The 23,897-nt window shown below is 45.0% G+C and overlaps 1 protein-coding gene across 1 annotated transcript in view; it reads left to right on the forward strand.

Annotated features, from left to right (window-relative positions):
* PHF21B (PHD finger protein 21B) overlaps positions 1 to 23,897 on the forward strand; it is a 559,570-nt gene that overhangs the window by 513,690 nt on the left and 21,983 nt on the right. Inside the window, exons 13-14 of the mRNA XM_030215094.1 lie at positions 13,912 to 13,987; positions 15,481 to 15,584. Coding sequence (XP_030070954.1) covers positions 13,912 to 13,987; positions 15,481 to 15,584 — 180 coding nt within the window. The remainder of the gene's footprint in view (positions 1 to 13,911; positions 13,988 to 15,480; positions 15,585 to 23,897) is intronic.

Raw genomic sequence — 23,897 nt, forward strand, 5'->3', positions numbered from 1 at the left:
AGCAAAGATAGAAAACATTTTTTAATTCAGAATTTATTAATTGGAATATGTCAGCTTTTGGAAATGTGCATTTGTGATATTTTGCATGAAAGTTTCAATTCTTCTAGTATTGCTGCATGCTGAGTCTGACTTCTTGAGGTAACTTTCCAGTTCAGTATTTTGCCTTCATATCTGTTGTGTCATGTGTTTTTCATGTGTGATCAAGATGCAGTATTCTGCTAGCGTGTAGTATTTGCAGCCCTTTTTGTTTTGTTTTTGTTTCACTAGGTTGTATACTGGTGTTTTAGAGCCCGGTGTAATTATAGTGCTGCCTTTCCACGCATAAGGTTGTAGCTCGTCCTGTCCTTGGAATTAGTGCTGTTATGGTTTGGTAAGGTTATGACTGTGTTTTTGCACAAGTTTGTGTATAGTGTTTTGCAGTGGAGAGATTGTGTGTTGGCCTTCCTGAGGTGGCACCAAAACATCAGAAAGGGTGTAGAGCCTAAATCATGACACACTACCTCTTGAAGGATCTACATATGGTCGTTAATAAAAGGAGCTCATTGTGAACACTATCCACCCTAAAATGTTGTTTTGTGGCTCTACATGAGAATTGTGATATTATGATCCCTTGTTTCATATCGTTGACGGTCTGCATTTTCCGTATGGGTGGTATATTGGTGTATTAGGGTCTGCCCAGTGTAACATTTATGTTACAGTAAGGTTCTGAGTGTGTTTTTGCACAAAGTTATGCATAGTGTTTTGCAGTTGAGCGATTGTGGTTAGTATAAGCAACCACTTTATTCTTTGAAATATGATACATACCTAATATCTAAATTTAATAAAAGGTATTAATTGTGACTATTTTATTTTTACTTTTTTTTTTTCTGTGTGTTGTCAGACAATTATGGAGGTAAGTTCCGCCCCTGGCCCCACCCCTAACCCCGCCCCCTTTAGCCTCCCCAAACAGTTGGGCCACCGACCGCCTATGGATACCAACTATTCGAATATTATTCCTCCAGCCTCTGTTCTCCTGATCTTCCACCCGATCTTGAAGCAAACGCACTTGCGCTTCCAATTCTCCAATTCGTCCCTCTGCCGCCCGCGTGTGCTCCTCCTGCGAGGAGATGCGTTCTTCAGCTTCCTGAAGCCTGGCCACATGGGAAGCTATACATTCTTTAATCTCGTCTATACCATCATGTAGTTTTGCTAATTTGTCATCTAAAAGCTGCGACATGTGTCTTAGCGAGATTTGTACCATTTCCTCATGCGCTGGGGCCAGGCTTAAGGCCTGTGTTGGCGGGGTTGGCGTGTCGCCATCTTGATTTTCAGCACGCTGCCTTTCTCTTTTCCTGCTTTCACCAATTTGACTGGCATACCATACCACACTCACTTCGGCGACCCAGCCTCCGCATCCGTGCATTTGTCTACTCTGTCCGATTCGAATCCCAGATCTTCTAAGGTACCGATATTACCATAAAAAGGATTAAAAGATCAAAGGGGTTGGGAGCCGAGCTAACAGGCATCTGCTCAGTCTTCCAGCATCACGTAACCCCCGGGCTCAGAGTTTCTGACCTTGAATCTACATTCCAGGAGCACCTGGCAGATGTCCTTTGTCATGGAGACAACTTATTCAGTGACAAAGTCAAGGAAGTGACCGACCTAATTAAAAAACAGGCCACAACTGTCTGCTGCCTCTTCTAGAAGATTTGCAGGAGGATTTCAGTACTCTAATTACTATACATATAAGCATTGTTATACTCCTACTCCTCCACCTCAAAAGACTACGTCCCAGTGCTCACGTTCGAGGCAGCAGCAGAGACATAAGTCTCAATCTAAAGAACAACCCAGTTTTTGATTCCTTCCCAGAGAGCATTGCCACTATCCAGTTGTCCTTGCCAAACAACCTACCGGTAAGAGGCAGACTCATCCTCTTTCAACAAAGGTGGCTGCTCATAACCTCCGACCATTGGGTACTATGACTCATCCAGCATGGTTACACTCTGTGTTAGCAAAAAAGACCTCCCAACCATCCACCAAGACAGTCTTGTTTCAATTCCCTCCAAATGATAGTGCTTCGAGAGGAGCTCTCTGCCTTCTGCCAGAAGAATTCAAGAGAACAAGTTCCTTCACTGGAGAGGGGTCAAGGATTTTACTCCAGATACTTTCTCATACCAAAAAAAAACGGGGGAAGTGCGTCCAATTCTCAACCTGTGAGATTTAAACAAATTCCTACTCAAAGAAAAATTATGCATGGTTTCCCTGGGGTCCTTTCTCCCCATGATCCAACTTAACAACTGGCTTTGCTCTCTAGATCTCAAGGAGGCATACACTCACATACCTATTCTCCCTGCAAGGGAACGTGGCATTATCATTACAAAGTCTTGCCATTCGGCTTGGCTTCAGCTCCTCGAGTCTTCACAAAATGCTCGATAGAGGTAGCGGCAGTGCTTCGCAAGTGAGGCATACATGTCTTCCCCTACCTCAATGACTGGTTAATCAAAGCAGTCTCCTGAGAGTCGGCACAGACCTCAATTCTATCTGCCATACGTCTCCTGGAGCTCCTCAGCTTTGTAAAAAATTACCCTGAATCACATCTTCAACCAGTTCAGACCTTATAGTTCATCAGGGTTCTCCAGGGTTGAGCCTTCCTCCCTCAACTGAGGAAAGGTAGCATAAGGAGTGGAGGAGTGGCCTAGTGGTTAGAGCCCCAGTCTTAAAATCCAGAGGTGACTGGTTCAAATCCCACTGCTGCTCCTTGTGATCTTGGGCAAGTCACTTAACCCTCCATTGCCTCAGGTACAAACTTAGATTGTGAGCCCTCCTGGGACAGAGAAATATCCAGTGTACCTGCATGTAACTCACATTGAACTACTACTGAAAAAGGTGTGAGCAAAATCCAAATAAATAAATAATGCATTTCTCCTCTCAGGTTTCCAGATCCACCCAAGTATATGCTCATCAGATGCTCCACCTATTCAGTCACATTGCTTCAACATTCCATGTAAAATCAATGGCTCAGCTTCACTTATGAATACCTCAGTGAGCTCTCTCAGTGGTCTCAAGCCATGAGATTTGTTTCATCCTGTATTTGAATTACTTCACAGCTATGCCAATCTCTGCAGTGGTGGACAGTTCCTCAGAATCTCACCCAGGGGACTTCCTTTTCAACTCCTTCCATATCACAAAGTCCTTGCCATGGATGCTTTCATGGTAGGTTGGGGTGCTCATCTTGATGGTCTCCATACACAGAGTTCTTGGTCCCCAGAGAAGAAATTACATCATATCTCTGGAATGCGAGCAGTTGGAATGCCCTCTATATTGTCCAGGACTGCCTCCTCAATCAGATAGTTCCCATTCACATGGACAACCAGATTGGAATGCACTACCTGAACAAATAAGGGGGAACAGGTTCTTACCACCTCTGTTGACAAGCAATCCAGATATGGACTTGGGCAACTTCTTGAAACATCTCTATAAGAGCAGTTTATCTAGTCAGCAAACAAAATGCTGTGGCAGATAAATTGAGCAGAGTCCTTCAGCCTCATGAATGGTCCCCTCAGCATGCCTGTGGCTCATCTGATATTCCAAGCTATGTTGAGACCAAGAGACTATAATCCTAATTGCTCCCTACTAACCATGACAAATTTGGTTCCTTAGCGTCCCTCCAGACCTGACCAGGATTGGACTGATGGGTTGTGTACGCCTACTAGTAGGTGGAGACTGAGAAAATTCTAAGACTAGAGAGCCAATGAGAGCCCTGGCCATGTGACCCTAGCCTCCGTATTTTTTTCTCAGTCTCCAGCAGGCAGGAGGTGAGCCCATTAGTCTCTCTCTCTCTCTCTTTATGATATTAGAGATATTTATAATAGTTCTTCTATGCCTGGAATCTCAGTTAGAGGCTTGGCAGAGTTTCTTTTCTTTTTCTTTGTTATGATCGTGGTCAGAACCCCTCTCAAACTTACCTTTTTCCTGGGGGTCAGCTTCTTAGCTGGCTTCTGTTTCTTTTGTCTGTCCTTTCTGAGCTAGCTCTCTCTCTCTCTATGCTGGCAGCTTCCAGCAGCATGACTCTAATTGTTTCACTTTACTACAGCTGTGTGTGTGGACTGAGTTAGCTCTACCTCTCTCTGGGTGTACTGGCTTCAAGTGCTTCACGGTGCTGCATTGGTGTGGGTTGGGCCTCTCTGGGTTTGTGTGCTGTTGCCTGGGGCTAGGGAGTGTGACATCATCTAGGAGGGCCTAAATAAGGAAGTGGTGTTCTTTCCTTCAGGGCCTTTGCAACGTTTGCTTTAGGTAGGGTGGTGCAGTGTGCACTTCTGACTTTGTGTCTAGTTTCCCTGCTTGCAGTGTGCACTTGCAGTGTGCACTTGTGACTGTGTGTTTAGCTTTCCTCCTTTTCCCTTGTGGTTCCCCTGCTTTTCCCTCTTGGTTTTGGAAGCATTGCTGTGTGTAGGGCTTTGGAAGCTCTGTTGCTGATAGAAGTACTTCAGGGTTTGGTGTTGTTAGGAACACTGCAGATTTGGCTGTTAGAAGTACTTCTGGTGTTTGTGCTATTAGGAGCATTGCAGTCTTTGTGTTTGGTGCTTTGGAAGCACTTTTGGCTTACATGTTTAGCTCCCCTGTTTCCCTTGTGGCTCCCCTGTCTTCCCTTTTAGTGCTAGGAGCTCTTCTGGTTGTTTGGTGCATGGGGCACCTTAGTTAGTTTAGAGTTGTAGAGCTGCTGTAGCTTGGTGTTTTGGAAGCACCTTTATTAGCTTTGTGTTCAGCTTTCCTGCCTTCCCTTGTAACTCCCCTGCTTTTCCTTTTGGTGCTGTGAGAAGCACTCCTGTTAGGTCAGTGCCTAGGGGCACTCCTGTTAGTATAGGGCATAGGAAGTCCTTTTGTTAGTTTTCTGTTAGGAGCACTTCTGTTGGTTTAGGGCTTGGGAGCACTTAGGTCAGTTTAGGATTTAGGAGTACTTTCTGTTTCCAGTCCTGGTCCCTGTGTCATCCGGTTTCCGGTAAGTCCTGCCGGCCACTCGAACCCAAGGGCTCAACCCTTGGGAGGGGGGCAGTGGCTACGTGCAGGTGAAGCTGTACGGACCAGTCCAGGGTGCTCCAGTCTGGTGTGTTCCAGTCCGGTGTGTTCCTGTCCAGTGTTCCAGTCCGGCGTGTGTTCCAGTTCAGTGTTCCAGTCCGGTGTCCTCCAGTCTGGGGGATTCCAGTCCAGTGTTCCAGTCCTGGGTCCTCCAGTCCGGGGGATTCCAGTTCGTGTGTTCCGGCTCGCTGGGCGGTGCCTGCAGTCCCTGCCGGTGCCGGTGTGCTTGCCCAGCATTGATTGGTGGGTTTTGCCTGCTGCTGTCGCTCCTCGTCAGCAGCCCAAGAGCTCACGTTTGCTCCAGAGCCCGGCCCCGCGGGCTTTGAACCTGAGAACCTGACATCCTTTCTTTGACAGCCTCTGGGGTGTTAAACTCGGGTGCCCCGAGTCCCTCCCCCCTTCCTCCCCATCTCCCTTGCTTAGTTGGGAAGGGCCTACCCATTCGTTGGAAAGGTGTACTGCCTTTGGGAGAGGCAGCCATTATTACTTTTAAAACAAGTAATATAGGAAACAAAACAGCATTAAAAGCAAATGTCTTTTTCTTTCCCCTCAGTTATAACGAGCATTGGTTGTGCTCTATGGCTCTTGTGGACTGCATGAAAGCAAATAAATAATTATTTCAGTGCCCGTGGTTTCAGGGAGCGGTTTTTTCATTGTTTGGGTTTTTTTCTTACCCTTTTTTCTTCGCGTTTTCCCAGCGGGGGTTCTTTAAAAAAAAAAAAAAGCGCGAAGTGGTGTTTGTTCAGGGCAGAGGGAGCTCCGCTATGGCGGTCACGCTTTCCCGTTGTTTTTTTCTTCAGCGCTGGAGCGTCAGTTGCCGAGCCTCATGTAAGTCCTCAGCGACGCAAAATTTTTAGTAGGCGTTTGGTCCGTCTTGGATTGCTGCTTTCTCGGGCTTCTTCAGTCTCCTCTATTGCTGTTTTCGGTCCTCTCTGCTTCTTTTATTTTTGGCGCAAACGGCCACCATTTTTGTCTCGGCAGCTGCAGTGTTTCTCCAAGGGAGGTCTTCCATTCTCAGCTTTGTTCTAGGAGGCAAAGCTACATTTTCTCGGGCACTCTGGAGGCTCTCAGGCCACGGTATTTTCCCCTGAGTTTGCCTTCAGAGGTGCCAGCTTTTTTATATGGCCAATTTTGGTCTTGGGACTGTTTTTTCATAGGTGTCATTTACCTCTTTTAGTCTTTCAGGGGATCTGTTGCTTCAGATCCATACGTACAGTCTTTGTTAGCCCAGCATCGGGCCATGGGGCTATTTGGCTACTCTTCTATGCAGTATGATATATAAACGCTCATTCCTAGCCCCTTATACATTTAATGTCGGGTAGCCCTTTAGAAGATACCTGTATGTCTTTGTTTTTATATCTATATATACTGCATTTGGACTGCCTGTGTGATTTTTCCTTTTTACATGTCAGGATATCCACCCATAGGTTAGGTATCCGCTTTTTTTCCTTAGGCATGGTGGCAGTCAGGCATTCTTTTAGCTGCAGTTTCTGTAAAAAAAAAAAAAAAAAAAGAGAGAGAGAGAGAGGGCAGCTGCAGTATGGTGCAGGTGTGCATCCAGATGCCACGAGTGGCAAGCTGAACAGGAGCAGTACAAGTCCACCAGGCATCGTAAGAGTGGTAACAATAGCCAGTTAAAAAAAAAAAAAACACTGGGAATCTCCTTGCAGCAGTAGCAGACACAGGCGGTTTCTGACTGGTATGAATTGTAAGGCCAAAAACCTCTGGGAATATCCTTGCAGCAGTAGCAGCCACAGGCAGTTTCTGCCTGGTATGAATTGTACTTGGGTGTATTTTTCTTCTCATAACATAGTTGTTTCAATACTATAAATAGTATAAATATCTATTTTGTGTAACTGCAGCGGCTGGTATTTTATCAAGGGGTTATAGCTATTTCTGGCAATTCTATTCCTTCTCAGGTCTGACTTATTTTCTATGGGTACATGTTTCATATTTTTTTCTGTTCTCACCTCTCTGGCTTCAGGGGAGGAAGTAATATGTGGATGACACCCTTTGCATACTTCGCTATCTGCTCCTATGTGGCCAGTAGCCTAGGACCTAACTGTATCATGTGAGGCTTTGTAGTAAATGACCCCTGTTTTTACACTTTCTGCAGCTCAGGAGGGTCTATATTTCCTCTGTCCAGTGGGGAGGCTATGCCTTAGCTTTTGTCCCGTTTCGTTCAGACATCTGTTTACAGGCTACCTGTCGCTATCACTGCACTGCAGGCATGGTAGGAGACAATTGACAGAGGCTCTTACATTTTCAAGCTATTTGCCCAGTCTTTTCTTTACAGTACGGGCACGGTCGTTATGCCTTGGGTTTATAGTTCCCAGGAAGGAGAAGGTTCCTTCGTCCTATTTTAGTTTGCAAGGCCATCAATCGTGTTTTCAAAGTCACAAGGGTCGTATAGAGGCCCTTTGATACGTCATATTAGCGGTTGCAGGACAGTGTTGTAACGGTCTTTGATCTGAAGGCAGTTTATCTGTATAGAACCGGTCTCCAAAACTGTTGTTTGGTTTGCGGTTCTCTGACACCATTTTTCGGTTTCGGCCTCTACCATTTGGTCTCGCAACAGCCCCTCCCACTTTCACCAAAGTTTTGAGACTGCTGGCAGTGGCTCTCAGGAAAGAGGGAATTTTAGTTTTCCCTATCTAGATGACTGGCCATTCAGGGAAACTTCTTATCAAGACACTCGGCAGGTCTTAGACCGAGCGGTACCATATTTTTTCCCAGTCCTTAGGTTGGGTAGTAAAAAAGTGGTCAAGAGCCAGCTACGCCACTGGTGGTATATGTATCATTCAGTGTAAAAAATGTAACAAAGGATGCTATATTGGAGAAACAGGCCAGATGCTAAAGACAAGATTCAATTTACATAGACATCACATGAACAATACTGGTGCCAGTAGGGCTCCCACCCCTGTTGGTCAGCATTTTACAGGACCAGGACACTGTACCAGTGACTTCACAGTGAGAATCCTGAAAGGTAACTTTAAAACCATACAAGAACGTAAGACCTTTGAAGTCAGAATGATTGAATATTTTAACACCCAACAGAAAGGACTTAACAAGGATCTGGGGTTCCTAGCCCATTATAAACCATAAAGCTGTATTTCTCTGTTGATCACCCTCCCCTCACCTATCCACACCTATCCTGTTAGAATATCAATGATATGCTTTGATGTCCCCATGCATACCTCCTACCCACCCCCATCCTCCCACCCTGTCAGACTGTCATAGTAATGCTTGAATGTTTTCACTTATATGCACTGTCAGCTAGCACATTTGCTTATTTCCGATCTGAAGAAGAAGGGCAACCTTCGAAAGCTAATCAAGAAATGTATGTCCAATAAAAAAGGTATCATCTTATTTTCTTTTCCATGTTTTATTTTGTTTGATTTCTATTGATACTCTAATCAGTGAAACCAATACCTTTGTGTGCATCCATATGCTGCTCAAACTAGCATGTTTAATAGATTAAATAAAAATGCTAGGAACAGTAAAGAACAACAAGGATGTAGCAGCTCATAGGTTTGTTTGCTTTATTTTGAGTGTACTAGATGACGGCTGCGCAGGGAAGGAGGAAACATAGACTAACTTAATTGGTTTCAACTTTTTTGACATCATCCCATTTCCTGTTTTCTTCAACCTTCTTGATGCATCACACAGTATCTGGCAGTGGAGGGATTTTGTCTTGCTGTTACTGAAGGAAAGGATATCCATGCATTCTATCACAATTGTACCAAGGATAGTGAAAAGAAAACTAGGCAAAAGGAAAAATGGGAGGGGAGAGCAAGGCAATCAAAATACTCAGAGATGGGCATAACTCTCAGTAAACAGCATAAATCCTTTGAATATTTAGCTCATAATTGGTACTTTATACTGGGTTTTCTGCATTTATTTGTGTTCAACTTTGTTTATTCAGCTTCAGTTTTTCTCTCTGTTTTTAAAAGGGCATAATACAAAATGTGTAAGATGATTAAAGTGTCTTAAGATTCAGTAAAAAGGTATCAGCGTATATATTTGCTTTGTATTTCTGTGCATTCAGATTCAGTACTGTACCAGCACTGTCACTAAATTCACCTCAGCAGTTTTTGCTGCCTGTTGTATGAAATTCCACTTCATAGTACACAAATGCCAACATCTTGCCATGCTAATATAAGCTTCAAGTGTAAAAAAAAAATATTTCTATGTTTTTATTAGTGTTTGCACTTGGCTGCCACTTGGCAGTACAGTGTAAATGGTCAGAGAAGTTCCTGTTTGGTTGTTTCCTTTATAGGACAGTCAGACTACTACTACTACTTATTTCTATAGTGCTACTAGAAGTACGCAGCGCTGTACACTTGAGATCCTAGGTACATTCCCCTTGGAAGATGTGCTAATCCCAATGAGAAGCAGCCACAAGTGTCCCCAAGGCTTGTCTTTTCCAAGAATGTCTAGTTGCACTTTCTCTGCTGTGGGATGCTATGGCCTGCCTACTTTCTGGCGCCTATTTTACAAAAGTCTGCTCCCCCAGACGTCAAAACCTAGCTACGCCTCTGATATAAAGTATTATTTTTAACAGTACTTCTGCCAGAAGAGTAAGCAAGCCAAGCTCTTGTGGCAGATCTACCTTACACCAGGTACTACCATGACAATGTTGTTCTACGAAACCACTCCAAATTCCTTCCTAAAGTGGTATCAGAGTTCCACCTCAGTCAGTCCATTGTACTTCCTGTCTTCTTCCCTAAGCCACACTCATCCTGCAGAAGCAGCACTGCATACCTTAGACTGCAAGTGTGCTCTAGCATATTATCTGGAGCATACAAAACCTCATAGGAAATCCTCTCAGTCTTTTCTATCCTTTGACACTAACAGATTAGGGATTCCCATCACCAAATGTACTACCTTATCTTGGCTGGCTGACTCTCCAGCTTATTTTCAAAAGAGAAAGACGCCCATATTTCGACCCAAATCGGGAGATGGGTGTCCGTTTCCCTTGGGCACCCAAATCGGTATAATGGAAACCCGATTTTGGGCGTCTTCAACTGCAGTCCGTCACGGAGATGAACAAAGATCACGGGGGCGTGTTGTAGGCGTGGCGAAGGTGGGACTGGGGCGTGGTTATCGGCCGAGGAGAGTTGGACGTCTTTAGCTGATAATTGAAACAAGAAGGGCGTTTTTGACGAGAATTTGGTCCGCTTTATTTGGACCCTTTTTTTTCAGGTCCAAGTCCCAAAAAAGTGCCCCAACTGACCAGATGACCACCGGAGGGAATCGGGGATGCCCTTCCCTAACTCACCCAGTGGTCACTAACCCCCTCCCACCAAAAAAAACCCACTTTACAAACTTTTTTTGCCGGCCTGTATGCCAGCCTCAAATGCCGTACCCACCTCCGTGACAGCAGAATGTGTCCCTGGTTCTGATGTGGGTCTCGGGTGAGTGTGACACCTTTTCTGTTAAGGGCACTGCAGAGTCACATCAGCAATGCATTGTGGTGGGTATAGGGTATTGGGCTCCCTGATTCCACTACCTTGTGTTAAGTGCTCACGATGTTGGTAGTTGGTAGGCTCTACTCCCATGGTGCTTTTCCCTCTGCTTACTGGGTCAGAGTGTGCCCTGTTTTGTTTCTGGTAGTCCATGAGGTAGTGGCCATTTGTGTAAGCCAGTTTTAGATCCCTTTCATGTGTTAGCCACGTTACAGCACTTAGTTCTTACCTTGAATGTTGCTGAAAGAGGGTATTGTACACCATTCTGCCAGCTCAGACCTACTGCTAATCTCAGTACCAGTGAGACTCGTTGCCAGTGGGGCACAACTTCTGATCTGCAGTTAACTGTGAGTAAAGGTGCTTATTCAAATAAAGGACGTTTTCAGCGATATTAGTCTTCAGGTGTCAACTGCTGTGCCAAGGGTATACACCAGCAACAAGTCCTGTCCCTGGAGCACTTTTAGTGGGTACTGCAGTGCACTTCAGGCAGGCAGACCCAGGCCCATCCCCCCCACCCGTAACACTTGTGGTGGTAAATGGGAGGCCTCTAAAACCCACTGTACCCACATGTAGTTGCCCCCTTCACCCCTAAGAGCTATGGTAGTGTTGTACATTTGTCCCTCCCACGACCAAATGGCTTGGATTGGGACGTTTATGAGCTGGGCGTTTTTAGTTTCCATTATCGCAAAAAAAAAAAAAACGCCCATCTCAGAAGGGACCATATCCATGGCATTTGGTCCGTCCAAACCGTATTTTCTAAACGAAAGATGGACGCCCATCTTTTTCGATAATACGGTCTGTCCCGCCTCTTCACATACCCGTTTTCGGACATAGTCGCCCATGGAGATGGGCGTTCGCGTTCGATTATGCCCCTCCACATCTCCTAAGTGTATGCTCAGACTGGGCTCACCCTTCATGGCTTTTTCATCGTTCAAAATGTGAGAGCCATGGTGGCCTCAGTAGCCCATTTCTGCTCTGCATCCATTGAAGAAATTTGGAAGGTGCAACATGGTTTTCTATCCACACCTTCACTGCTCACTACTGTATGAAGCTGCATTCTAGGCAGGATAGCCAGATTGGACAAGCAGTCCTTACTACTTGAATGTCAACTCCACCCTCCAGCCCTTTTTATTTTTGCCAGGCTCACTTCCTCCTTAGTTGCCAAGTTCATTATTATATTTGTGAGCTTTGCAGCAAGTGAGCCCCACATGTGAGAATATCATGTCTGCTTGTCCTTGGAGAAAGCAAAGTTATTTATCTGTATCAGCCATTCTTCGAGAACAGCATGCATACATTCTCATATCCCTCCTGCCTCCCTTTGCAGTTTTCTTCTTAGCTTTAGCATTATACTGCTGGTCCCACACTCAAGGGTAAAGTGAAAAGGCACTTGGCGCATGTGCAGTGGGGGCACTGCCTCAAAATTTTAAAGTGACAGTGTACTATGGCAGTGTCCGCACCTGGCTCTGTGGATGACATCACCCACATATGAGAATATATGCCTGCTGTCCTTGGAGAACATTGCTACAGGTAAGTAACTTTGCTTTATGAGCATGTAAAACATACTTTATATGTGGGGAAAAAAGCACTATAAAAGTATCTCCAGGTGGAAAAATTATCAAATTGCATGGTAGCATAAACCTGTAAAATGTAGGTTCCCAGAAAGACTGTGCCCAATATTACACATTCTGCACATGGACTTTCCTAGGGTCTAGTGTGCACATACTTTACAAATCACTTGTATACATGCACAGACCTTTTGAACAGGTGTCAATAAATGCATGAGAACTTGTGCACTGCAGGGGTTGATTCTGGGTACCTATTTTATAAAGGCACATAGAACCCCGTGTTTCCTTTATAAAACAAGAGAAAAAATATCCGCCAGAAGGCGGAGAACTCTAGACGCCCCACGGACAACAACAAGAAATGAAATAAAAGTGGGAGGGCGACCAAGGATTCCAAAGACTGAAAGGATATATAATAATAAAGATGTTTATTGAGGTATAAAGACTCAACACAACATACCTCAATAAACATCTTTATTATTATATATCCTTTCAGTCTTTGGAATCCTTGGTCGCCCTCCCACTTTTATTTCATTCCTTTATAAAACAGGCACCTTTATAGAAGCATAGTATAGTTTCCCTATTTATTACTTTCTTGCTCTGGGAGAAGACAGAGTGGGAACATAGTCTGGAACCTCTTAAGCAAGAGCTGCAGAGACGAGATCCTGCAGGGAAATTCAACCTGTCAAGTGTCCTGCTGACAAATGGAGCAAAGCATGTTCTCTTTCTGCTATACACTGTGGCAGGCTGTAGCACTATAGCTTTTTCTACTATCTTCTGAGTAACAGTTCAAGACTGTGCTAGCAGCAGGAGAATCTAACCCCTGCTGTCAGTTCCTTCTTTGTACATGCCATCCAGAAAAACGAAATAGCCTAATGGCTAGTGCAATGGGCTGCAAACCAGGGAACAAGGGTTAAGATTCCATTTCTAAACAGGCAGTTGCTGTAACCATTGGCAAATCGCTTTCTCTCCTGCTGCCTCAGATATCCAAGTCGATTGTAACCTGTTTAAGATAAAGGTGTATTATATTTGAATACAAGATTATCACCTTTGTGCAGTGCTTCCATTATGTCTTGTTTGTCTCTAAAAATAAACATTATTATTATTATGAAATTAGCTCCCACATTTCTAGCTTAATATCCTTTAGTTAATTGTTCAATATATTTTGTCCCTTGATGACTCAAATCATGTCATTTAAAAAATAAATTATTTTGTGTGCCAGATTTTCAAGAGGAGTGATATGCTTCTTCTACACAGAGGAAACAGGCTTTAGAATCAGTAAGGTGCCCACATTTTGGATTCTACTATATTTAGTAAATAAAATTACAGGTTGCAGATATTTAAGTGAACAATTCCAAACAGTACTACTACTACAACTACTTATCTTTTCTATAGCGCTACCAGACATACGCAGCGCTTCACACTTGAACATGGAGAGACAGTCCCTGCTCAATAGAGCTTACAATCTAATTATGACAGACAGACAGGAAAAGTAAGGGGTAAGGGTTAGGACAGACAGGACATATCAGGGATAGGGGACAGTTGAAGGTTTAGGTTTAGGAGCGACCGTTTGCAGTATTCACAATATTTATAGTTTATTTTGTATGTTGAAATCATCGATTTTACAAGATATGAAATGGCATCGTTTCTGAATGAGCGGGTTTAGGCCTCATTCATTTTTCATGGAATCAACCACTGCAAATTACTTTTGCTGACTCCTCATAGATATCCAAATATAATTCTTCATGTGCTCTGGTTTGTGTTCAGAAAAATAATACACAACAGCATAATCATACAAATTTCTAATGCTTTATTGTTTCCTCTAGGTATTAAAGAAAGATGATAATGTGCCCTGGACTAGAACTCTAGCTGTATCTCATTCGTATGCCAATCACAAAACAGGTACAGATCACAGTAAGGGCTCCTTTTACTAAGCTACAATAAACAGTAGCTCATGCTTACGGCAGCTTAAAAGGGCTTACCGTGGGACGTGCTGAGGTGTTCTGTGGTAAGTTTTGAATGTGCGCATGTAAATCACATGCTAAACATTTTTTCAGAGAGTTAGTGTGAATGAGTTAACACATTACCGTGCGCTGATTAACTGGGGATTAGCATGTAAATAGGTAAAAGTAAGGGCTCGCACGCTAATTTTTGGTAATGACCATGTGTATGGCTATTAATTCAGAAAATGGAAAATTGGCCATTTTCCAACTGCGGTAAAAATAACCTTACTATGCAGGAAAAACCCACGTAAGGGCACACTAAGACCACTTTCTACTGCAGCTTTGTAAAAGGACCCCCAATTCTTGAAACTTTGCAGGATACCTTCTTTTTCAAAATGCAAGGACCCCCTTTTCAGAAGATCAGCAACTTTTTTATAATTCTACCGAAGAAAATAAATGCCACACTTCACCTATTACTCTCACAAGCTGGAAAAGTGCTTAGATATTAGCATACATATCAAAATATAGTCATGATCCTTCCATAGGATTTAAAATTGCTGATTTATATTGGCTTGTAATTTTACTTTCTCAGTATAGATAAAAAGTTGTATTAGGTTTCAACAATACAAAAAATTATTGCATGGTCTAATTATAAATGCATTATTTACTTGCCTGTCTGCTAATTAATTTTAAGCCACTTTATTAAAATCTTGAATTCATGAGATCCTCAGAGAGTCCCACATACATTTATAACTCTGTTTTTCTTTTTCTTTTTTTCAATATTTTGTTTGTGGCATTTTAGGCCCATTGACATTCTAAACCTCCAGTTTTCTTCTATGTAACTTTAGTCAATTTTTTATTTTTAAACAGTTTGTTATTTAAAAAAAATAAAAAAGCTTCTCCAAAGGTGCCCATTTTTGCAGCAGCACTTTCGGACTAATTGCTGGTACAATTACAAACAGAAGGCTTGTAGCATTTACAAACATGGACTCTGAGCCAGCGTTTCTTCTGAGTATCATTTCAAGGCTCACCGGTAATAAGTCAAATGAAGAAGATACCTAAGGAGAGAAATGTCCCATAAATAAAATTGGTGGTTCTATGGTGTCTTACTTTGTTTCACCCCATCACCTTCCCCAACGTTGAGGCAACACTGAAGGACTGATAAATTCTGAATAATTGAGATTGACAAAAGGGAAACATTATAAATGTTATATTATGGCTTGTGAGCTATGAAAAAATGTTTTCTGCATTTGATAAAACCTGTTCTCTCAAAGATCTTCAGAAAGTGATATAAAATAACTGTTTTTCATTTTACTTTCCACTGAGCTATGATGAATAAACTTATCTAGTTCTATAAATCACTGATTAGTTAGAAGACAAACACTGGTGGCTTGAGGTGAATACCAACATCCATATCCAAACTATAAGCTGTACGGTCTTATTTATTTACAGTCAAAGAAGAAGAGAAAAGAAAATTATTAAAGAGAGAGAGCGAGCTGAAAAATGAACATAGACAACTTGAAGACAAAGATCGAATTCTCAGTAATGCAATGCAGGTAAGATGTTAGATTGTAAGGACAAATGTTAATTATTAGATTTGTTATTGCTGGACTAACTAGTTATTAATTTTTATGATGAATTTGATTCCGAACCACTCTGCAGTTCAGCTACCAATAATTTAAAATGGCAGAAATAGCTAGTTCGCTTAAAATATCAGTGAGTCCATTTCTTTCTATTTTGTTTGTATTCATGTTTCTTTTATTTTATTTTTATAAATTGAATCTTTGCAGTAATTTTAAATCAGAATTTGGAAGAAGGGGTGGCATATGTTTTACAAAGTTATATACTATAAATAGAAGAAAGAAAAGCATTTTAACTACATTCATATTATATAAAGCCCTTAAATATGGGAATTTGAAGTCACAAATATAGGGACTCTTTTACTAAAGGATGTTAAGCCTTAATGCATGGTTAGCATGCCAAAAAAGCCTTATTGCAAAATGCGTTAAAGCATTTTGTAGTAATTTGCCTTTTTGCAAGTGCTAGTTGTGTGTTATTTATAATTTTTGCTAATTTTTTTCAGGAGGGAATGCGCCATTGGTAGGGAATGGGCATGGAAGCATTATCCAGCTACCATGTCACAATTAGCACATGCTAATTGGATAATGCAAGCTTAACATGGAAGCACTTAGTGCCTCCTTACTAGGAGGCAGTAAGTGCTCCTGCATTATTATTTTGCAAGTCCCGCTAGCTAATGGAAAAAGTAGTGTAGGACCTGCAAACAAATTGTGAGTATATTGTTGTGTAAAATATGGGCTTAGTGGACAGGAAGGTCCAGCATTAAAAATGCTAAGCCTATTAAGTAAAAGGGCCCCATAATTAATAAAGTAGAATTGAACAAAAGGAAAACCATCAAAGGGGTGCTGCAACACAATTCTCTAACAGCATCTGTCCACCCAGATGCCATTATAGAATACTAGTGTAAACCTGAATTGGCACGCCTACATTTAGGCATGACCATTTATGCCATTTACATCGCTACTGTGTACCAGACCGGGTCTTGCCCCAACTCCGTTCCTTCTCACCTGCTTGCCTCTGATTCCCTGGTCACTCCCTGTGCTTATTTTTTCAATCAAGCCTCTAGGAAGTCAAAGAACAAAGCCAACTCCAGAGCTAGAGATTATAAGGGAATGATACAGGCCATGGATGTGTCCAAGTATTGTTAGAGAGGCAGCTCCAGCTTGTTCCAGTCCGCCTGATCCAGATTCTCCCTGCTTGTCCCAGTCCACCTGATCCAGCTTGTTCCAGTCCGCCTGATCCAGCTTCTCCCTGCCTGTTCCAGTCTGCCTGATCCAGCTTCTCCCTGCTTGTCCCAGTCCACCTGATCCAGCTTGTTCCAGTCTGCCTGATCCAGCTTCTCCCTCCTTGTCCCAGTCCATCTGCCCCAGCTTGTTCCAGTCCGCCTGATCCAGCTTCTCCCTGCTTGTTCCAGTCCGCCTGATCCAGGTTCTCCCTGCTTGCTCCAGTCCATCTGCTCCAGCTTGTTCCAGTCCGCCTGATCCAGCTTGTTCCAGTTCGTCTGCTCCAGCTTGTTCCAGTCCATCTGCTCCTGCTTATTCCAGCTTGCTCCAATCCTGCTGCTGTGCTCTCCACCGCACTCACCTGTTCCTACCTGCCTGACTGCTAGCCAATCAACCTGCCTGCTAGCCAATCACCTGTTCCTGCCTGCTAGCCAATCAACATGCCTGCAAGCCAATCACATGTTCCTGCCTGCCTGCCTGCAAGCCAATCAACCTGCCTGCTAGCCAATCACCTGTTCCTGCCTGCCTGCAAGCCAATCAACCTGCCTGCTAGCCAATCACCTGTTCCTTCCTGCCTGCCTGCTAGCCAATCAACCAACCTGCCTGCTTGTCAGCCCTTCAACCTGCCTGCTTGTCTGCCCATCAATCAACAACCTGCCTGCTCCCAGCCTGCACAACTACTTACCTGCCCCCCGCCTGCCACTTTGCCAACCCATCACCCTCCTGACTGACTGCTCACCCTTCAACCTGCCTGTCTCCCAGCCCATCTACCTGCCCCGTAAACACCTCAGTTACTACCTATGGCCCCCCATACACATTCTCTTCCTTGCCCTGTCCCTCCCACCGCTGTATACCGCGCGAACTCACTGCCCATCCATGTCCTCTCCCATCCTGCTCACTACTGCAATACCCTACCCACCCTCGTCCCCCACCACCTCACCATCCCTACTGTCCTTCTCCTCCTTCCTAGCTCTCAACCTTCATCACCTCCTTCCTGCCATGAACCCTTCCCCATTCCTCCTAAGCTCATCCCGTCTTCGTTGCCTTCGTCGCCCTACCTCCCCCACACTACTCCGCACTCTCTTGCTCCTTCTCTTGTTATCCGCGGGAGACATCAATCCCAACCCAGGTCCCCCACACCTGTCCATGTCCTCGTCTCATCCATGCAAACATTTCCGCGATGCCTCCAATCTCATCTCTATTCCCCTCCTCCCCTCCTCCTCCCTCCCCTTCTCGTGTGCCCTGTGGAATGCCTGCTCGGTCTGCAACAAACTTTCCTTCACCCATGATCTCTTCATCTCCCATTCCTTCAGCTGCTTGCCCTAACTGAAACCTGGCTCACCCCCGATGACTGTGCCTCAATCGCGGCCCTATGCCACGGAGGCTGTCTTTTCTCCCATTCGCCCCGCCCAGTTGGCCGCGGTGGCGGCGTCAGGCTACTACTTTCGCCCTCCTGCAGTTTTCAACCTCTCCTCCTACCACAGTCTCACTGCTTCTCATCCTTTGAAGTTCACTCCATCCGTCTATTCTACCCACTACCACTCAGAGTTGCAGTCATTTACCGCCCCCCTGATAAGTCCCTCTCTTCCTTCCTTACCGACTTCGATGCCTGGCTCTCTGTTTTTCTTGAGCCCTCATCCCCATCCCTCATTCTTGGTGACTTCAACATACACACCGATAACCCATCCGACTCATACGCTTCTCAGTTCCTCACTCTAACCTCCTCCTTCAACCTCCAACTGAGCTCCACCACCCCTACTCACCAATCTGGCCACTGCCGTGACCTCGTCCTCTCTTCTACCTGCTCACCCTGCAATTTCTGCGCCTCAGCTCTTCCTCTCTCTGATCACCTTCACACTTCATCACCCTCCCCCTCAGTCCCGCCCAACACTAACCACTACTTCCAGGAATCTCCAGGCTGTCGACCCCCCCCCCCCCCCACCTTATCCTCTAGTATCTCTGATCTCCTCCCTTCCATTATGTCCTCCGAGTCTGTCGACAAGGCTGTCTCCACTTACAATGCCACTCTCTCCTCTGCTCTGGACACCCTTGCACCATCCAACTCCCATCCCACAAGGTGTACTAATCCCCAGCCCTGGCTGACCCCTTGCACCCGATACCTTCGCTCCTGCACCCGATTGGCTGAACGCCTCTGGAGGAAATCTCGCACCCATACTGATTTCATCCATTACAAATTCATGCTATCCTCCTTACAGTCCTCCATATTCCTTGCCAAACAGGATTATTACACCCAATTGACTAACTCCCTCAGCTCTAACCCCCGTCGTCTCTTTGCCACCCTCAACTCCCTCCTCAAAGTGCCCTCCACTCCCACCCCCACTCACTTTCTCCTCAATCTCTAGCTGACTACTTCCGCGACAAGGTCCAGAAGATTAACCTCGAATTCACTACCAAACCTTCTCCTCCTCTTCATCCTATAACCCACTCCCTCAACCAACATACCCAGGCCTCCTTCTCCTCTTTTCCTGATATCACCGAAGAGGAAACCGCCTATCTTCTCTCCTCCTCGAAATGCACCACCTATTCCTCAGACCCCATCCCCACCAACTTACTTAACACCATCTCTCCTACTGTCACCCCCCCCCCCCCCAATCTGTCATATCCTCAACCTCTCTCTTTCCACTGCAACTGTCCCTGACACCTTCAAGCATGCTGTAGTCACACCACTGCTCAAAAAACCATCACTTGACCCTACCTGTCCCTCCAACTACCGCCCCATTTCCCTCCTACCCTTCCTCTCCAAGATACTTGAATGCGCCGTTCACAGCCGTTGCCTTGATTTTCTCTCCTCTCATGCCATCCTCGATCCGCTTCAATCCGGCTTTCGCTCCCTACACTCGACAGAAACAGCACTACCTAAAGTCTGCAATGACCTGTTCCTTGCCAAATCCAAAGGTCACTACTCCATTCTCATCCTCCTCGACCTATCCGCCGCCTTTGACACTGTCAATCACAACTTACTTCTCGCCACACTGTCCTCATTTGGGTTCCAGGGCTCTGTCCTCTCCTGGTTCTCCTCTTATCTCTCTCACCGCACCTTCAGAGTACATTCGCATGGCTCTTCCTCCACCCCCATCCCCAACTCTCTCGGAGTTCCTCAGGGATGTGTCTTTGGACCCCTTTTTTTTCAATCTACACCTCTTCCCTGGGTTCCCTGATCTCATCTCATGGTTTCCAATATCATCTTTATGCTGATGACACCCAGCTTTATCTCTCCACACCTGACATCACTGCAGAAACCCAGGCCAAGGTATCGGCTTGCTTATCCGACATTGCTACCTGGATGTTCAATCGCCACTTGAAACTGAACATGGCCAAGACCGAGCTTATTGTCTTCCCTCCCAAACCCACTTCTCCTCTCCCTCCACTCTCTGGATGTTCAATCGCCACTTGAAACTGAACATGGCCAAGACCGAGCTTATTGTCTTCCCTCCCAAACCCACTTCTCCTCTCCCTCCACTCTCTATCTCAGTCTCATCGTCCCAGTCTCATCTGCCCGCAACCTTGGAATCATCTTCGACTCCTCCCTCTCCTTCTCTGCGCATATTCAGCAGATAGCCAAGACCTGTCGCTTCTTCCTCTTTAACATTAGCAAAATTCACCCTTTCCTCTCTGAGCACACTACCCGAACTCTCATCCACTCTCTCATCACCTCTCGCCTTGACTACTGCAACCTGCTCCTCACTGGCCTCCCACTTTACCATCTATCCCCCCTTCAGTCCATTCAGAACGCTGCTTCACGGCTTATCTTCCGCCTGAACCGATATACTCATATCACCCCTCTCCTCAAGTCACTTCACTGGCTCCCGATCAGATACCGCATACAATTCAAGCTTCTCCTATTAACCTACAAATGCACCCGATCTGCAGCCTTTCCTTACCTCTCTTCCCTCATCTCCCCTTACGTTCCGACCCGTAACCTCCGCTCTCAAGACAAATCCCTCTTTTCAGTACCCTTCTCCACCACCGCCAACTCCAGGCTCCGCCCTTTCTGTCTCGCCTCACCCCATGCCTGGAATAAACTCTCTGAGCCCATACGCCAAGCCCCCTCCCTGCCCATCTTCAAAGCCTTGCTCAAAGCCCACCTCTTCAATGTCACCTTCGGCACCTAACCACCACACCCCTATTCAGGAAACCTAGACTGCCCCAACTTGACATTTCGCCCATTAGATTGTAAGCTCCTTTGAGCAGGGACTGGCCTTTTTGTTAATTTGTACAGCGCTGCGTAACCCTAGTAGCGCTCTAGAAATGTTAAGTAGTAGTAGTAGTATATAACATTCATAACTTATAGTGTTCTGTGTCACATGTGTAAATTAGAGATACAATCTTGCTTCTCCAGGGTGGTCATGTGTACGCCCCCTTTTACATATGATCTAAGACACAGGTGCCACCTTATGATTCATAATTTTTATTAATTTTTATATACTTATTACAGAAATTATCATACTGCAAAAGTGTAATACAGCCATTAAATACAACAAATCATCTAAATAAAGACAAATATTGGCTTCCTTAAACCTCAATAGTGGGGAGGCAGGAAATAGTGAAGATATACAAAATCAAAACATATTAGTGAAACTTTTATGGTACCGTCAGTCCCATTTATAATTCTAATTCTATCGTTGTTTAGTGTCTAGAAAAGTCTGAAGCTGTTCAGGCATATAATATATGTATTTAGCTTGATTCAACCTGATGACACATTTACATGGGTAAGCCAGGAGGAAAGAACCTCCCATTTCCAATACTTTAGACCTCATAGATAGAAACTTTTTACGTTTTTCTTGTGTGGGTTTAGTCACATCCGGATAAAGCCAAATCTTTTGACCTGCGAATTCTCGATTAGTAGATTTAAAGTAAAGACGCATAACTGCATTTAAATCCTGTTGAAATACAAAGGAAATTATCAATGTCCCCCTTTCTGGTGATTCCTCAATTGTTTGCTCCAAAATGGCTGTGACATTTTGTAGATCAATAGAATTTTCTGTCCCGACTTTTTTCATCGTGCTTGGAATATAATATATTTTATCCAGAGGAGGAAATACTTCTTGGGGAAAGTTTAAATTTTCTTTTAGATATCTCTGGAACAGGTCTTTTGGAGATTCTCCCAGTATTCTAGGAAAATTCAACATTCGAAGATTTAATCTCCTATTGAAATTCTCTACCTGTTCCAATTTTCTTCTAATTTCCATATTGTCTTTTACCACTGCCATTTTGAAATCTTCTGTTTGTTTTGTCTCTCTCTCTAAGGCCTCAATCTTTAAAGTAAAATCTTGTTTTGCCAAATCTAGGGAGCCTTTCACTTCCTGTACATTGAAGTTCAAAGTCTTTACCTCATCCGAAGATTGTCTCAAGGTTTTTTCTATTTCCAATAACTTCAGCCAGATCTTGTCCAGGCTCACCTCCGTCTCCTCTGCAGCTGCAGTTGTCTTTACAGAGCCAGGCTCCCCTCTGGGCTCCCCGTGATAGCCCTTTCCGGGCTCCAAGAGAAACCCCGACTCGCTCAAGGCAGTTGCAGGGCAAGGAGGCGTCGTAGAAGGCGGGGAGAGAGAAACTTCTATTTCCTGCGGGGAGGTCGCTTCACCGGCCCCACTCGCTAAGGACTCCGCTCCGCTTCTTCGGGACAATGCAGGGAAGAAGCGTTCCAAACCTCCGCTTGCCGGTGTGGACGTCGCGGGGTGAAGGGGAATCCCCCGAGTCGTCCCTTTACGCTTGGTATGCGGCATTTCAGGAAAAAACCAGGTATATAATTTTAAATTCCGCAAGCAAAAGGCAGGAGCTCGCTTCTAGCACACCTGCTCACGGCGCCATCTTGACACGCCCCCCTGGTGCCACCTTATAAATAGCATACAGTGTAATTATAGCAATCATGTCATTTACAACCAGGGCCGTGCCTAGGGTCTCTGGTGCCCCCCTGCAGACTATCAGTTGGCGCCCCCCCCCCCCCCCCCCCGTCTAGCATGAAATGCCATAAATAAGTAAATAAATATAAACTTTTCGCGTTGAGCACCTGATTATCAAAGTGGCCATATTCCAAACACTATAATGAAAATAGAATGATTTTTTTCTACCTTTGTTGTCTGGTGACTTTGTTTTTCTGATCATGCTGGCCCAGTACCTGATTCTGCTGCTATCTGTCCTCTTAACTCCATTTCCAGGTCTTCCTTTCCATTTATTTCTTTACTTCCCTCCTTTCTTCTTCATTTCTTGCCTTACATCCGTAAGTAAAAGCTGGGTCCTCTGCAGACTTGACTGTCCAGTGGATCCAGCTTCTGCCTATTTTCTCCATCCATGTGCAGGTTTTCTCCCTTTTCCCTCATCTCATCTCCTTCCTCTCTCTTCCCTCCCATCCATCCATGTCGATCATTTCTTCTCTCTCCCTTCCCCTCCATCTATCTGCATCGCCTTCCTCTGTCTTCCTTCCCCTCCATCCATGTCCAGAATTTCTCCCCTTCATCCATGTGCATCTCCTTCCTGTCTTCCCTTCCCTCCCCTCCATCCATGTCCAGCAACCCTCCTCTCTCCCCTTCCCCTTCCATGCACATCTGCCCTCTATCTCTGCCCCTTCCATCCGCCCTTCTGCCCTCTCTCTCTCCCCCTTCCATTCGCTGTCTGCCCTTTCTATCCCTTCCATCCACTGTCTGCCCTTTCTCTCTGCCCCTTCAATCCACCATTTGCTATTCCTGTCCCCCCATCCATCCATCCATCCAAGATCTGTCCCCTCTCTCGGCACCTTTTTTCAGCCCCCAGTTCCATCCCCCTTATCCCACCTGCCCCTAGTTCTAGCCCCAGCCCATATCTCCCACATGCCCCCCTTTTCAGCCCCCAGTTTCAGCTCCACTCCCATCTGAGAAGCCCCCACCCCCTTCTCCCATCTGAGAAGCCCCCTCCCTATCCCCCTTCTCCCATCTGAAACCCCCCTCCCCACCCCCCTTCTCCACCCCCCTTCTCCCATCTGAAACCCCCTTCTCCCATCTGAAACCCCCCTCTCCCATTTGAAACCCCGACCCGACCACCAGCTTCATCCAGAGAGGACAGCCTTCATCTCCT

The sequence above is a fragment of the Microcaecilia unicolor genome, chromosome 9, assembly GCF_901765095.1.
Source record: "Microcaecilia unicolor chromosome 9, aMicUni1.1, whole genome shotgun sequence".
In the NCBI taxonomy this organism is placed as follows: domain Eukaryota; kingdom Metazoa; phylum Chordata; class Amphibia; order Gymnophiona; family Siphonopidae; genus Microcaecilia; species Microcaecilia unicolor.